The sequence below is a fragment of the Chiroxiphia lanceolata genome, chromosome 15 (assembly GCF_009829145.1).
Source record: "Chiroxiphia lanceolata isolate bChiLan1 chromosome 15, bChiLan1.pri, whole genome shotgun sequence".
NCBI lineage: Eukaryota > Metazoa > Chordata > Aves > Passeriformes > Pipridae > Chiroxiphia > Chiroxiphia lanceolata.
In genome coordinates this window covers 5,565,429-5,580,016 of record NC_045651.1, presented here as the reverse complement: position 1 = coordinate 5,580,016, position 14,588 = coordinate 5,565,429, and the positions used below count along the sequence as shown (strand labels likewise).

At 37.4% G+C, this 14,588-nt stretch overlaps 1 protein-coding gene across 12 annotated transcripts in view; it reads left to right on the top strand.

Annotated features, from left to right (window-relative positions):
• The window catches only part of TENM2 (teneurin transmembrane protein 2), a 634,310-nt gene that overhangs the window by 177,432 nt on the left and 442,290 nt on the right, over window positions 1–14,588 (top strand). For all 12 annotated transcript variants that reach the window (XM_032702528.1, XM_032702527.1, XM_032702526.1 and 9 more), the window contains one exon: window positions 5,223–5,498. In XM_032702528.1, coding sequence (XP_032558419.1) covers window positions 5,223–5,498 — 276 coding nt within the window. The remainder of the gene's footprint in view (window positions 1–5,222; window positions 5,499–14,588) is intronic.

Here is a 14,588-nt window from a genome sequence, read left to right as displayed (position 1 = left end):
GCTACCAAAGGGCAATTATTTATTATTTAGGGAAAAATGTATAGAGAGGTAGGAAATAGGAATGTTAGGAGAGTCCAGGTAAAAAGTTTGTTATAACTTCTGTGGATATTACAAGGGGGAGGAAAAGCTGCTTGTAAAGCTGGAGGCTGGTGAATCTCCTGACTAAGAGTGGCCAGTGTCTCCTCTTCACCTCCTGACCTCCCAAATCATAGGATGTCTTCTCTTCTTGGAGGGTTCTCAGTGAAAAATGACTTTATTTTTTTTTCTTGTGCTGTTCTTTTTGCATTTGTGGTTTCTTCAGAAATAGGATATTGCAGTCATTGTGATATCAATGATGGTAAGAGAGAGAATTTTCCAGGCATGTTTCATGCTAATGAATTTGCCACAAAGGGTATTCATTTGTGATGCTGTGGTTAAAATTCCTGTATGTTGCACAGAAAATATACTTCTGATTTAAGTACATTTAAACTATCAAAAAGATGCAGTATGTTTTATAGTGTATCGAGGTGGGAGAGGGAGATTTATAAAAAAAAAAAGTCTTACATTATTATTTTTTTAATTGTAAATACAATAGTAGAAAAACTTCAGAAATAAAGACAGTAGTGTATCTGTCAGCATGGGTTTGGAGTCTGAGTCTGAAATATCTGATGGGGCAGAATTAAAAAAATCATTTTGTAGATCAGGATCTTTAACTGTGGGAAAAGGATTGAAATGGGATGATTGAAGAGATGGCAGTTGTTTATTGGGTAAGGAAGATGAGAAAAAAGATCAGTGTTAAAAATGTGTATGTTAAGTAGATAAAAAATGAGATTGTCATCATTTGCTCTTCCATTGTAATGACTGAATTCATGAAGAACTGAGAAAAATTGTGTGCATCACAGTTTGTTAAAAAGAGAGACCCCTTCATATACCACAGATTGGAGCTAAATTGTGGTACTTGTGCCAGCAAAATCATTATAGGTCTAAACATAACAAGAACTTGAGAAAGGATGGAATGTCTTAAATAGATGGATTCTTGTTATCATTACTACTTTTACTTGATTGTGGTAGCAAAGACTGTAAGTGATAGTTCTCCTTTTGATTTTCAACTTAGTCCAGTTGTGAACTTGATGTAGCATTGAAGGCAAATCCCTCATATCTGTGCATTCCTGGTTCTGGGATCTTCCTCTGAAGCGTCTTGTAGCAATCACAGCTGGATTGGATTCACCTTCAGAAGGGCAATTCATGCAGTTTTAATTACCCAAATGAGACCTCTGCCCAGAGGCTGGGTGAAAGTAACCTCTGTTTATGTGGGGATGCTTTCTAGGCTCAGAGGAGATAATGAGTACAATAGTGCATCCTTGAAGTCAACACACTTTTAGGAAGTGTTTGTACACTAAATAACTGAAATAGTAAATTTCTGTCAAAGGAACTGTGCTAGAGAGATAATACAACTAATGTGCTAATTAAAAGGAAAACATCTATTCTATTGAGAGACTATTCACAGCATGTAGATTATGGGCAATGATGATCAAGTACATAACATTGTATTACACTTCTAAACTAGTGTACTACTGATCTGGTTTTGTATGAAAGATTACACACACCTTAAGGGAGCAGCTGGTTTTAACTGCTTTTCTTTAATGGAAATGGTCTAGTGATTTCTGCAGGTAGGGATGAAGGGACTGGGGATGGAGGCTGCCAAGCTCTGTTGCAAATGAAAAACCTTGTGACTTTTTATTTTTTGTGGTGTTTTCTTCAAGAGAAATAAGTTTCTTTCTTCTCCACCACCAAGGATCCGATGTTCTTTGCTTGAGCTCCTAATCACTTAGAGCTGTAAGGAAGAGACTTCTTGAAGGATACACTAAATCTTAACCCCAGGCCAGACTGGGTCAGTGTTTCCTCCCTCCACCTCCGAGTAGTTTGTACTGGCAATGGGGCAAGGAAGGCTGTGTTGTTCTTGGTGAACTTTCTGTCACTGGGATCCCATATGGAGTATTCTGGCAGGGGGAGTGCATATGAAATATGACTTAGGTATTTTTTCATCATTTGTGAGACTATACTTGATCTGCACAGGAATAGTAGGGTTCTTTCTGCTGTGAATTACAGCATAAATTATTTCTGTGCATTCAGATTATATTTACCCTCTGTGTGAATTTACAGGGGTGGTCTATTGATGCCATTAATACCTTAATGTGCAATAATGGCTGAGCAAATGAGAGAATAATAGATTAGTGACAGCAGTTCATATGTTATTCAGGAGATGTGGGCAGTTTCATTTTAAGGAAACAAGGGGTGTAGGAGAACATGATCTAGATCAAGAAAAGGTTTAGACAATATAACCATAGTATTTCTATCTCCTTTTCCTCATATTTTACAGTAAATAAAGGGCTATGAAGAAATCAGGAATTATAATATAATTTTTGCATATGTAGATATAAAATATATATCTGACAACTGCTTTTCTATATGTATGTATATATAAAACGTGTATATATGCAGATGTGAAAAAATTGTTATCCATGGGTATCCAAGGACAAATTATTCTGCCACTGTAAGCTGTCTTATAGAACAATCTCAAATAATATTTTGCAGAAGAAAATGCCAAAAATTATTAAGTAAAACTAATTAGAATCTCCCAGAGAACATAACTTAACTAGAGAGGGAAATTTCTGGAATATTTCGCGTCTACCATCAGGATGCCTGAGATTTTCTGTTGTAAGGCTGTAAGGAGATTTCTGAGAAGCAGCATAGAAAATCCTTTCCCAGAGGCTCAGGGCCCGATTCCATTTGTGTTCTTGAGCTGATGTGATCCACTTCTCAAATTTTTTAAATGTGCTCAGTCACTGAGAGATGCCGAAATCCCGGGTAATGAAACTCAAATGGTTGAATGATTTCTGTGAATACTGTAGTTCACTTCCAGTGCCTTTACCATTCTCCTCAGACAAATAAAGCAAGAATTTCTCTGAAGATGCTTTTTGCATCGGATGTTACAGTCGGATTCTGACGTCAAGACAGGATGCTAATCAGAGGGAAATCAGATGGGATTGTAAGGGCTGTTAAAATCCACAGAATATCCACAGAATAAAATGTTTTTCCGTGCATGTAAAACAGCTTAATTAAGCTAATATATTTGTAATTTGTGTGTATTTGTAGACATTTATGCCACCAGCAAACAAGAAAACTGGAAAATCTTCATTTTCATGATGAGTTTAGTAATTTTAACATATATGTAATGTCAACATGTACTCTACCTGTGTAAGTCAGAGAGTGTGGAGCTACCAAGCTTCAGAGCACTCCACATTTTTATATTTATTTTGGTTTGATTTTGACCTTTTCATTAATAAGTTTAAGGTTAGCTTGATAATAGGACTAAACCAAAACCATAATCAATCAAACTGTTTTTGTTAAGTGACTCCTGCTGAAATTTCACATGATTAAAATTTACATTTTCTTCAAAAGTAACTTAGTTTCATTTGTCCTGTTAGAGCTCTTCACTTATTAAAAAAAAAAAGGGGGCAAAAAATCTCTAGACTGAAGTGCACTTAAGAAGCTCATTTTTATGACTGTTGAGTTCCTTGCTTTTGACTAAACCAGTAAATTTCTGATTACTACATTAAATATTAGAAGGCAGGTAAAATATGCTCCTAACTAGGAGAGTTCAGGCCAATTTGGTGTTGATGAAAGCGAGCTGACTTTTCTAATGCCAGCCTTTTTATATTCTTTTTAAGCATTGCCACTAAATGCCTCATTTCTTGAGAAGCATCCACCTGGTGATAATTCTTTACCTGGGGTTTGGCCACTCTCTGCTGGCCCATTTACAGGTTAACCTTGGGGTGAAAGAGGGCACAGCTCCTCCCTCTTCCATCACCATCCTTTAATTGATGAGCTTTAGGAATAAATCTTAAGTGGGGCCCAGTTTTACTTTCTGTAGATGTGTACATACCTCCCATATCCAAAAAATTATTTAGCAACTGGATGTGAGACTGGAGAGGCTAATCTATGAAAGAGTTGTAATACTTAAAAAAAATCTGGTTAACTTCTTTATTAATAGAAGACACTTAATCGTGTGTTTTAATTAATCTATGAACTTCCATTGTAGAGCTTTATTCTGACAAATATATAGAGGAAGAGGAGAAAACATAAGCTGATTTTGTACAAAATAAAACTACTGTTTTAGAAACACAGACCACAGATCTGGTTTCTCTGTGAATTAAGAAATTAATTAAATAATTGGCAGTTACACTGCCAGCGACTTCAGTTCTGGTTTCAGCCCAATGTAATGAAGCTCAAATTACTTTGCTTTTCAAAACCTTTGAAAGCCTCAGAGACCAGTGACTATTTCCCTCTATTTTTTTTACTGCCCTGTTCATTACTGTAGGAAACAAATACATAAGCAGAAATCAGCCATCAAGCCTGTGCTTCCTGAGAGCCCAGGGGGACTCCATGTGCTTTAAAAATGTATGAGACTTTGTCCACTGAGTCGTTATTAACTGCTAAAGGTCACGTGCTTTGACATTGTGCGTGAAAGTTTTGCCTTTAAACCCGGTGACCTCCTGATTTTGGTACTGATGCACAATTTCTTCTTGAATATGGTGGAAAAAGGTAGAAAAGAGTTACAATGCTCACCAGGTCTATCTTGATTTCCTCAGCAGGTATTAAATTGCCAATTGCACCAAATGTAAACATGCAAAGCTGGTGCCAAGGTTTCGTGTTTCGTGGGTTTGTGTTTTTTTCACTGTGTCTGTGGAAGGCTTGTGTATGAGCAAATGAGCTTTACAGAGAAAAAATTCCTCTTTTCTAGTAATCAAATGCACAGCTTTCAAAACTCATGCTCTGCTCCTACAAATACAAGGTTAGATACATAGCAAAGCAGGTCATCTCATTAACACTTGTTGCGAGGTTTATGTTAATCACACACCTCAGTGATTAGTTATTTGGGGCCAAAATAGGAATTTAAAATTTGGAGACCTACCTACCTTTGTTTTATATATTTGTATGTTTGTCCATTTTAGCTGCATTTACTGTGTTTGAGGTTAAGTTTTGCTAGACCAGAGATTTCACAGATTTCACAGGATAGTCTGAGTTGGAAGGGACCCACAGGGATCATCAAGTCCAACTCTTAAGTGAATGATACGCAACATAATTAAGTGAAATTAAAAAGGTCTATTGTTTTAAAGCTTAAAATAAATCCCCTGGGTTTTAAATTAATGAATTTTTTTTTTTTTTTATTGCCCCTCTAGGAACAAACTTCACCCTTGCAGAACTAGGGATCTGTGAGCCCTCTCCCCATCGCAGCGGCTACTGCTCAGACATAGGAATCCTCCACCAAGGCTATTCCTTGAGCACGGGCTCCGATGCCGACTCGGACACGGAGGGGGGGATGTCTCCGGAACATGCCATCAGGCTGTGGGGAAGAGGGATCAAATCCAGGCGCAGTTCTGGGCTCTCAAGTCGTGAAAACTCAGCTCTCACCCTCACCGACTCCGACAACGAGAACAAGTCAGACGAGGAGAACGGTAGGGCCTGATTCTAAAATACATTCCTAATGTACACATTGTGAGATTGTGATCATGCTTAAAAATACTCAAGTCTTCTTTTAAAGGTGGTATTTTCACTTTCTCAGTTTGACTAAAGCTGCTTTTTAACGTAGGGGTTTTTTTTCAACCATCAGTATCAGGAAGCTTACAGATGCATCATATGATATATATCATGTTTGATCTTACAATTTGCTTTTCGCACCGTGATCCTTCACACAAGTTTGTGCTCAGAGTATATTAAATTAAACTTAATGATGAGAAGCAGAAAGAAATTTCTTAAGAGAAATAGTTTCTCATATGCGATTTTTCTACACAGCTTGAAGTAATATTAATAATCCACAGTGTACTGGTAGCTGGAACAGTGATGCTAATTCGTAACAATCAGATTTGATGTATTTTTTTCAAGTTTTTTGAAGTTGTAAAAGAATTACTTTGCTGTTTGCATATTGGTACTAGGGGGCTTTTAGAAAGCAAACCTATAGATCAGGTTGGGGCAGAACACTTCTGCTTGGTGTGGTTTATTAAGGTCACAGAATTAACTTCTGGCAGTGCATCACTCACTTAGGACAAAACAGCTCAGCAGTGACTTGATTCAGGTTCTTCATATGTATCACCTTAAAATTTTTAGCTGGAGTATTTTCTGCACTTACATATGTTTCAAGAACTAAAGAGGGAAAATAGTAAAAATGGATTTGTGTGATTTTTCCTTCCATCCTGTGGAGTGATGAAGGTGCAAACTCAACTTAGTTAAAATAGAAACGAAAGGTTTTGATTCTTGTCTTTCTGAGGAGGTGAAGAGGAACCTCCCTAACATCACACCCTCGGAGCAACTGTTCCAGCAGCTGACACCAGCTCATGAAGGCAGTTCTCTGCTAAGCATATTACTTGTGATAAAATTCAGTTTGATACGTTTTGGGCGCCTCTCAGGAGAGGATTTTTGTAGGTGTTTGTTTTGGGCTCCTCCCTGTACTTACTGACAGTTGTCTGGGTTTCAACAAAGCTGGTGTGCCAGGCACTAAAAAAACAAGCAACTGCTTGTCAAAGCAAACAAGGAAAAAACAAATTACAGTTTATATATTGATAGAAAGAAGTTCAGAAAAGTGCCATTGATTTTGTTTGTAACAGCAGTCTTTTTTTTTTTTATTTAAATTGACTCTTCAAGTACTATCTCCTGTAGTAGCAGGATACATTTCTTCATCAAAACCAAGGAGGGAACGTGCATTTACTAATAATGGTTTGTACAAGGAAGCCCATGTTTTAAAAGGAATAAGTGACTGGTTATTTGATTTTTCCCTTTTTCTTTTTAATGGTACCATTCACAGAAAATATGACAACTTCCACTGATTTTTAGTGCACTTTTGGTAAGGCTACTGAGCATGATTTCAAATAGAAAACCTGACTAATAGAATTCTGGCATTATGGAATGATTGGGTTTCAATTTTGTTGCAGAAATTCACTTCTCTGAAGGCGGTTGTCTCCATTTCAGTGGCAGCAGTGTGCCACACCCCTTTTGTCTGAGGAAATGTGATTTCAGGACCTGCTTTTATACATATTGTCACAGACATTGATAAAAGAATGAGTCTGTTTGCTTGTTTTTCAATTTCATCCTTATAACAAGTGAATTATGAAGTAATTAGAAATCCAGTGCAGTGAATCCATTTTGAATAGGTAATTTTTCTAACAGTGATGTTAATAGGAGAAGGAAGAACATAATCAGGTAGCAAGCAAGAAACAAGCCAGTACGTGGAATTCGTTTTTACTTGGCAAGGTTTCTGTGAGAAGGGTTTCTGTGTGTTTGGTTGTTTGAAAAAAAACCACCACACAAGTCAGAAGCAGCTGTTACATACAGAGGTGTTAACTTCAGGAAACTTTTTAGCCTTACTCTCTCACGTACCCTGGTTAGCTCAAAAATCGATGCTTCTTCACATGGCTGATTTCATGAAGTTTTGGGCTGCATTATCATATAGATTGACAGTTGCCCCACTGGTTCAGCACCACAGTGTGGACACTTACAAAACCATCATTAATTTCTCACGCTTGTGCCCAGCAGTGGTTTCCTACATAATAAACACTCTGTCCTTCAGAAGCAGATCAATAACCTGCCAGGTGTTTGTCTGGAGAGGAAGTAACAAGAATCTATATTTCAAGAGAAATTTGCACTCTGATCTGGTTTGAGATTTGCAGGATACCAGCATAAAACGAGGCATTGCTTAGAATGAGACTTTACCAATTTATCCCCAGCAATATTTGAGGGAACTCATGATGCATAGACCTCTGACTTTATTTAAAGCACTGTTAAAGCTCTTTCCCTGATACAGTTCAAGTGTTGTGTTATGAAACAGTAGTTCAACTCCAAAAGATGATTTTTTTTTTTTAATGTTGAGATACTGTCATAATTCCTAGCACTGCCTTTAAAAAAACCCAAACAAAACGACCAACACTTTTTTTTGGTGTTATTTAATCTGTTTTGTCATTTTTAGCACATCTCCAAGTAGCACAGAGGAGGCCTAATTTCTAAAAATTGCTCTGGCAATATGATTTTGTTCCCATTCAAATCCATTCACAAGGCTTGTGACCATTTTCTGCACTTGTAGATTTAGTATGATTTAATTTTATCATAAACTAGAATGCTGTGAACCTTGAAATACTAGCAGGTCTGAAATGCTTATAGATAAATTGAAATAATGGAAACTCATTAAATTCCATGTTTTACTTGATACACTGCAATTCTTCCTGACAAAACACCTTATTGACATTTGAAAAACAACACTTTTATTTTCAGAAGTCTGATTAGGCTCTAAATTCTTTTCATATCTTGCAGCTTTTCCTACTGTTGTGATTTGGTCATCTCAAGTTCTTTAGACAAGTCAATGGGAATATGTAACACAATTCTGTCACCAAATTTTTATTCAACATGATGTATTTGAGCTTATTTAAGTAAAATACTCTTTTTTTCATACAAATGTAAAAAGTCAGTTAGAAATAGTCTCATTTCATGTGCCAGCTTTGTAGAGAGAATTACCTGTGGGGACCTAAGGAGTACAGGGGATATACCACGGTTCCCGAATGCTTATTTTTTTTTCTTTTATTAAATCTTGGAACAGTTTATTCCAAAACATTCTGGAAAACTTTCAAAAAATAGCTTTTTCATCAGTTGTCGTGTTCTTTCTTAAGCCTACAGTATTTCTATCTCCAGAGTAAAGCTTAGGTGGTGGTTATATTTAGGGAGTGACCTTGAAACAAGTACCCTTTCAGGCTTCCAGTGCTTTTTTTTCCCCCCCTCTTTTTTAAAAAAGAGAAGAAGTCTTCCTTTTTTCTAAAGTTGAGTTAAAAATGATATTCTTCTCAAAAATATAAAACATGGTAAGTTAAGGTAAATTTAAAAATCCATGAAAACAGAGTGATCATAATTAAAGGAGCATTTATGTGCAGAATCCTTTTGCAGCAGAACTGCAATCTTCTCTTTTCCTGGCTTCACTATTATTGAATGGCCAGTTCCAGGCTATTAGGGAGGCGATTAAATTCAACTGGCATTAGGCAGATGGGAGTGAAAAGCTGAACAAACCAATAATAGAGAAGAGAAAAGATAATCCTACGTAGAGGAAAGGAGAAAGGAAAAGTAACATGTGAACTCGGAGCAGGTCTTGGTAATATTTCAGAGTGCTAAAATGAACTAGTAGGCTCAAAGTGAATCCAGGAGGAGGGCTTTTGATGTGAATCTAGATTGTGTTCATTCCTCTGTTGTGAAAGAGAAAACATCTGGAATGGTGTCGTGACTTTCTGGCTTTTTTTGAGAAGGTTTTCACCTTGACATTTTTTGTATTGATAACATTATTGTATATAATTAATAGGTAATATGACTGGTAGAATGTGACAGAAAGCAAAATGTTTATAATGATATTTCTGCATTGATATTATAATATCAAACACTTGAGATGTTTCTGGTTTACATTTGTGTGTCAAAGAAGGAAAAAAAAAAAAGGGTGTCTTGAGGGATGAGGAGAAGAATTTCCAGGACTGAAACCATATTATTAAAATAATGTCAGACCAAAAAAGGTGATCAAGGACTATTTTTATTTTAGTAGTAATGATTCTGAACTGAGCAGCAAGACAAAAATGAATGAGGAGGAATAAAGCAATCCCCAAGGTCAGCAAAACAAGGGAGAGTTCAAGGTTGTGGAATTACTGTGGAAATCTGTGCACGTTTTAAAGAAATCCACAAGAAAACGCTGTGGGTTTGGCAGCTCTTTGTAGATAAAACCTGTGAGAAGCAAACACTCCTGTGTTGATACCCAGCTGCACCTTGGGAGGGGTGGGAAAGTCATGTGGTGTTGGAATGAACCTGGAGAGTCCTGACACTGAATCCAGCAGTGCACCTTCCCTTTCCTCACTTCACCTCCTTTCTTCCTGGAGAAGCTTTTCCATCCTCCACTGGAGCCAGCCTGATTCCAGCATCAGGTCTGATGATTCAAGTCATGTAGAAAGGTGTTGTAGGAAGCTGCCCCAATATTTTCAGGTTCCATATCCATCAGTATTTCCTATTCTAGACCTGTTGGTGACAATGAATTCTATTGTTTTTCCATCTTGGGGAAAAAACCCACATTGGTGGTGGTTTTTACTGTAGTAATTAAAAGTTTGAATAACAGGCAATACCTTGTGTGCATATCACTTGTTATTGAATGAAGGAGTGCCATGAATAAAAAAAAATTAAGTTGGAAAAAGTATAAGGTAGAATACGAAAAGCTCTATTTATGTGTTGCACTTCTGATTGAATCTTATAAAAAATTAGGGAAATTATATTCTCTCTATTTTTTCCTTCCTTGAAGTTTTCAATGGTCATTTCATACACTAATTTCTCAAATAAATCTTAAAACAAAAAAACCACTTCATAATTTAAACTGACCTCACATTTTATCATTGCTTCAATTATATGAGCACTATAATTTGGGCTTTTCTTGAGATGTTGAATAACAGACTTACAATAGAAAAGAAATTATATTTTTGTGTCAGAGGAGTTTACAAAAAGGCACCAGACAGATGACAGCCGAGGAGTTTATTTTCTTGTTTTTACTGTTGTAATTTTGACATGTTGTTCTCAATATTTTATTACTTCAATTTTTTTTTTCCAGCTTTCTATTTAACACTTCATAATTTGCGGAAAAGATTATGGTGAAACTGTGATTCTACTCTTGGGAATATTTTGGGTTTTTCATAGGCATGCGAATGTCTCTGAGTGGCAAGACCAGTTTGAAAGTAGGTTTGAATGTTCCTGGTTCCAGAATTCTGTTTGGGTTAAAAAAGTGGCAGATTAAGCTTGTTTCCTAAACTTTCCCACTAAGAAATACTCACTTTCAGCAATAGGAAGTATGGGCTGTTTAGACTAATGGTGATGCAGTTGGAGCAGATCTGTGTAGTCCTCAAGTGTGTGGGGGGAAAATACAATCTACCTTTATAATTTTGAGACAGAATACCAATGTTTTGTGTACAAGAAGCAGCAGGGAAGCTGTAGAATCACTGTGTGTGTCACAGTGAAGTGCTGATTTCAGCTGGTGCTGCTGCCTGGGAAAACGTTGCGCCTGTTTCTCTCCCAGAGCGACCCAGGTAGCTGGGAAATGACAGGAGGGACAGATCTGAAAGAGAAGAGGGGAAGAGCTGCCACAGTTGTACGATCTGTTCGTAGCTGAGAAGGTGGCCAGATGGTCCTGAGGAAGTGGTGAGATTGAAATGAAATGTCATATACTCGGAAAATGGCACCGCGTACGTCACACGTCACCCAGGCTCCTGAAGGAGGAGAGCTGGGGAGGTTTGCTCCTGCATGGGCAGCTTCATCTCTGCTTTAGGAAGGCTTGTAAAGTACTTTGTAAATGACAAATTTAGAAAGTCATTAAGCACAGTATCAAAGCTCGGTTGCTTAAGTGGATCCAATTTTGATGTGCTCTCAAAACCTGAGGGCACTTCTGATAGGAAGTGGTTTCCTAATGAGGGAATTGACTAGCAGGGATGACTTTTAAAGACTTAACTACACATCAGCTCAGTTTTGTCCAGGTAAATGGCTTATGCATTCAGTGTAGAGGGATGTAGATGATGGGGTTAAGGACAAAAAATAGATAGGTAGTACTGGTAAACTTTAAAGCCTCATGGAAGACAGGAATATGGAATGACAGTATTTAAGAGCTTAAAAGTTTGTTTCAGTTTTAGTAAAACCCAGCAACACTGAAGTGTGGGTCAGCAGGATGATGTGGTGAAGTAGTGCTACACACACTGGTATGTTGAAAGAGCTCAATAGATACTGTCTGGAACACGGTGTTTGATGATATTCTGGAGATTGAGGCTGGAAAAGTGACAAGGGTGAAAGGTCTGCTTAGGTGGCCTAAAAGGGTAAAAAAAAAACCAACCAACATCTTGACCTTCAGTTGCTTGTAGGTGGCATTCAGAGTTTGGCAACCATTAGATCTTCCCCTCAGTTCAGTGTTGACCTGAGGGATGTACATCAGGATCCCGGGTTTCATCCTCCCAGAGATACATGTGTCTCTGGCCCTCCTGAATATAGAAGAAATGGCTGAAATGTTAAAAAAAACAAAACAAAACACCACCACCAACAAAAAACAACCAAACAAATCCAAAACAAAAACACTGCAAAACAAAACAGCCTCTTATGAAGGGTGAGGAGAGGTCTTACACCTTGAGTGTCCATCGTATTCTTGCCCATTCATTTCAGGCAGGGTTTCAGTGTCTGTACAGTTTTTCATTGCCCCTGAGGGTGTCAGTGATTTCAGACCAGTGTCATGCTCTGGCAGAGCCTCATCAGGCTTTTTGTCCATATCCCCTCCAAGGGCCTGGCTGGAGCTGTATCCTGTTTTCCAGTCTCTCTCTTCATGGTGTTTTTTTTTGGATTATGTGATTGCCCTCCATATAACTGCACGAAACAAGGCAACCAGGAATTGAGACCTAGGAAATTAAGTCCAGTATTTAGCCAGGAAACTGAGGAAAACAGAAAAATGGGCTGGTGAATTAAGGCTATCAGGAGAATAATGAAGCAGCTGGGTTCATAAACTGCTGAGGCTAGCTGGGATCTTCCTTTTTCCTGAATTCAGAGAGAAAGAGCTTTTGCCTGCAGCTGTATCTACATCATTGCCTGAAGGTCACAACATGGAGAGCTTTTTAAAAAAAAACCTCTCAAAATAACCACAAGATTTTTCAATTAGTGTTTTAATGATGAGCCTTTCCATCTAGTTGAGCGAAATGATGAAACTATGTTGAACAAGAACTCTATTACAGCACATTATTCAGTTTGTCAATTATTAGTATTAGAAAAGCAAACTTAGATGATATAGGTCACCCAGGTAAGGAAATGGCAGTGCCTTTGTTCAAACCATAACTCAGAATAATGCCTTTTTATTGTTTTCTATAACAGAGATGTGTATCAGAGAAAGTCAATCCAGCTTGGTACTAAATGTGTAGCGAGTGGCTGATGAGCAGTAAAACCTTCCCAGGCAGATTTGCATGTACGTGGTGTTTAACAAAATTTGTTATGATGAAACAAAAACCTGTGTATTTCACATTTCCCTTGTAAACTGAAGCACAGACCACAGGAATCCAGGTAGTGAATTTATGTTTTCTTGCCTTGCAAAAATGCTGTGAAGTTTTACCGAAAGCTTTCTTGAAATTTGTCAAGGTACCTTTTTAGCCTTCTGGCACCTTTCCTCATGTATCATATCCCACTATTAATAATCTTCCCAATTACAAAGATTTGCATACTGCAGTGATTAGTGCATAATTGGGTGAAGGTACATTCTGTTTTTTCTAGTCAGTCCTTCATTTATGAAGCTCAGCCTGAGTCTGATCGGCTCTGGTAGTGCAGTGAATACCTATTGTCACACGTGTAAGGCTGTTTAAGTATCATTACTGTTTCTAAATATTTCATGGGATATGCTTTTTATTTACACTCTACACACTGTTCTGTTCAAGGAACCTGTCAGCTTCTCAAAGACAGTGTATTTGAATTGATTGTTAACATGATGTTGAAGTGTAACATTCTACCCAGGTATGTAAGAATTCATCTTCAGTTAGAAAATGGATAGGAAATGATCCCTCAGCTCTTCTGGTGCCAAAAATTTTATATGGATGTATTAGAATAAACAGACTTTGTTGGAAATTAAATTATCCCATAACTAATGAGTTTCCAGAGAGATTATTATTATGTTAGTCTTTTATTGTACAACTTTTTTTCACTTAGTTCTTCAGTCGTACATTATAAAGATGCTTCCTAAGTTCTGTTCCTTAGATCAGAGAAAATCTAATTCATAAGTCTGATTTTTATGTTTTACCCATAAAGTCTTTTTGTGACTTGACTTTCTGCAGAAGCTCCTGGCAGAATTGGATGGCTTCTGTCAGATACTGTAGGAGCAGCCTGGAAATCAACTGTTTTCTTTGCTTTTAATTTCATTCTGTTTCACACAGGTTAAAGACAACTTTATACTTAACTTAAGCTTTTATGCATTCTGTGAAAGTCTCCTTCCTTGGCATTGATAAGGGAAGTACTTTTATCTATTTGTTCAGTCTTTCTGTAGCATTAGAAATTGCTGACTCTGGGACACTGTTCCTGTAAGAAGCTATGGGGATGATTGGCAATGTTTCAGGAAGGCTGAAGCTCTTCCTCTCGAATCAAATGAGAGACTTTTTTAGGAGCAGCTGTTTGTCCACTTTCAAACCACTTGCCCGTTCAGTCTTTGGCTCACAGACCTCTCATCAATGTTCTTCAACATCTCAAAAGCTGTTGGTAGCACTACAGAGACCATGCAGAAATCTTAACTATATGTGAACGTGAAATGCTATCTATGATAAAAGTAGAGGACCGTTTTTTTCAATTTATAGTTTGTCTATCTGGTGGTTAAAGAACATCAGGTTAGACTAAACCTATGAAAGAAAGATGTGATACTGGGGAGATGGAAGTATTTTGAAAAACTTGTCTTTTCCTTAACCTTTCCTCTACTTGCTGTTGAAGGCTGGTTATCCTTGTTCTTAAAGCTGACCTTTTGCAGCTTGCAGTAGGAATCCTTTCCATGTAAC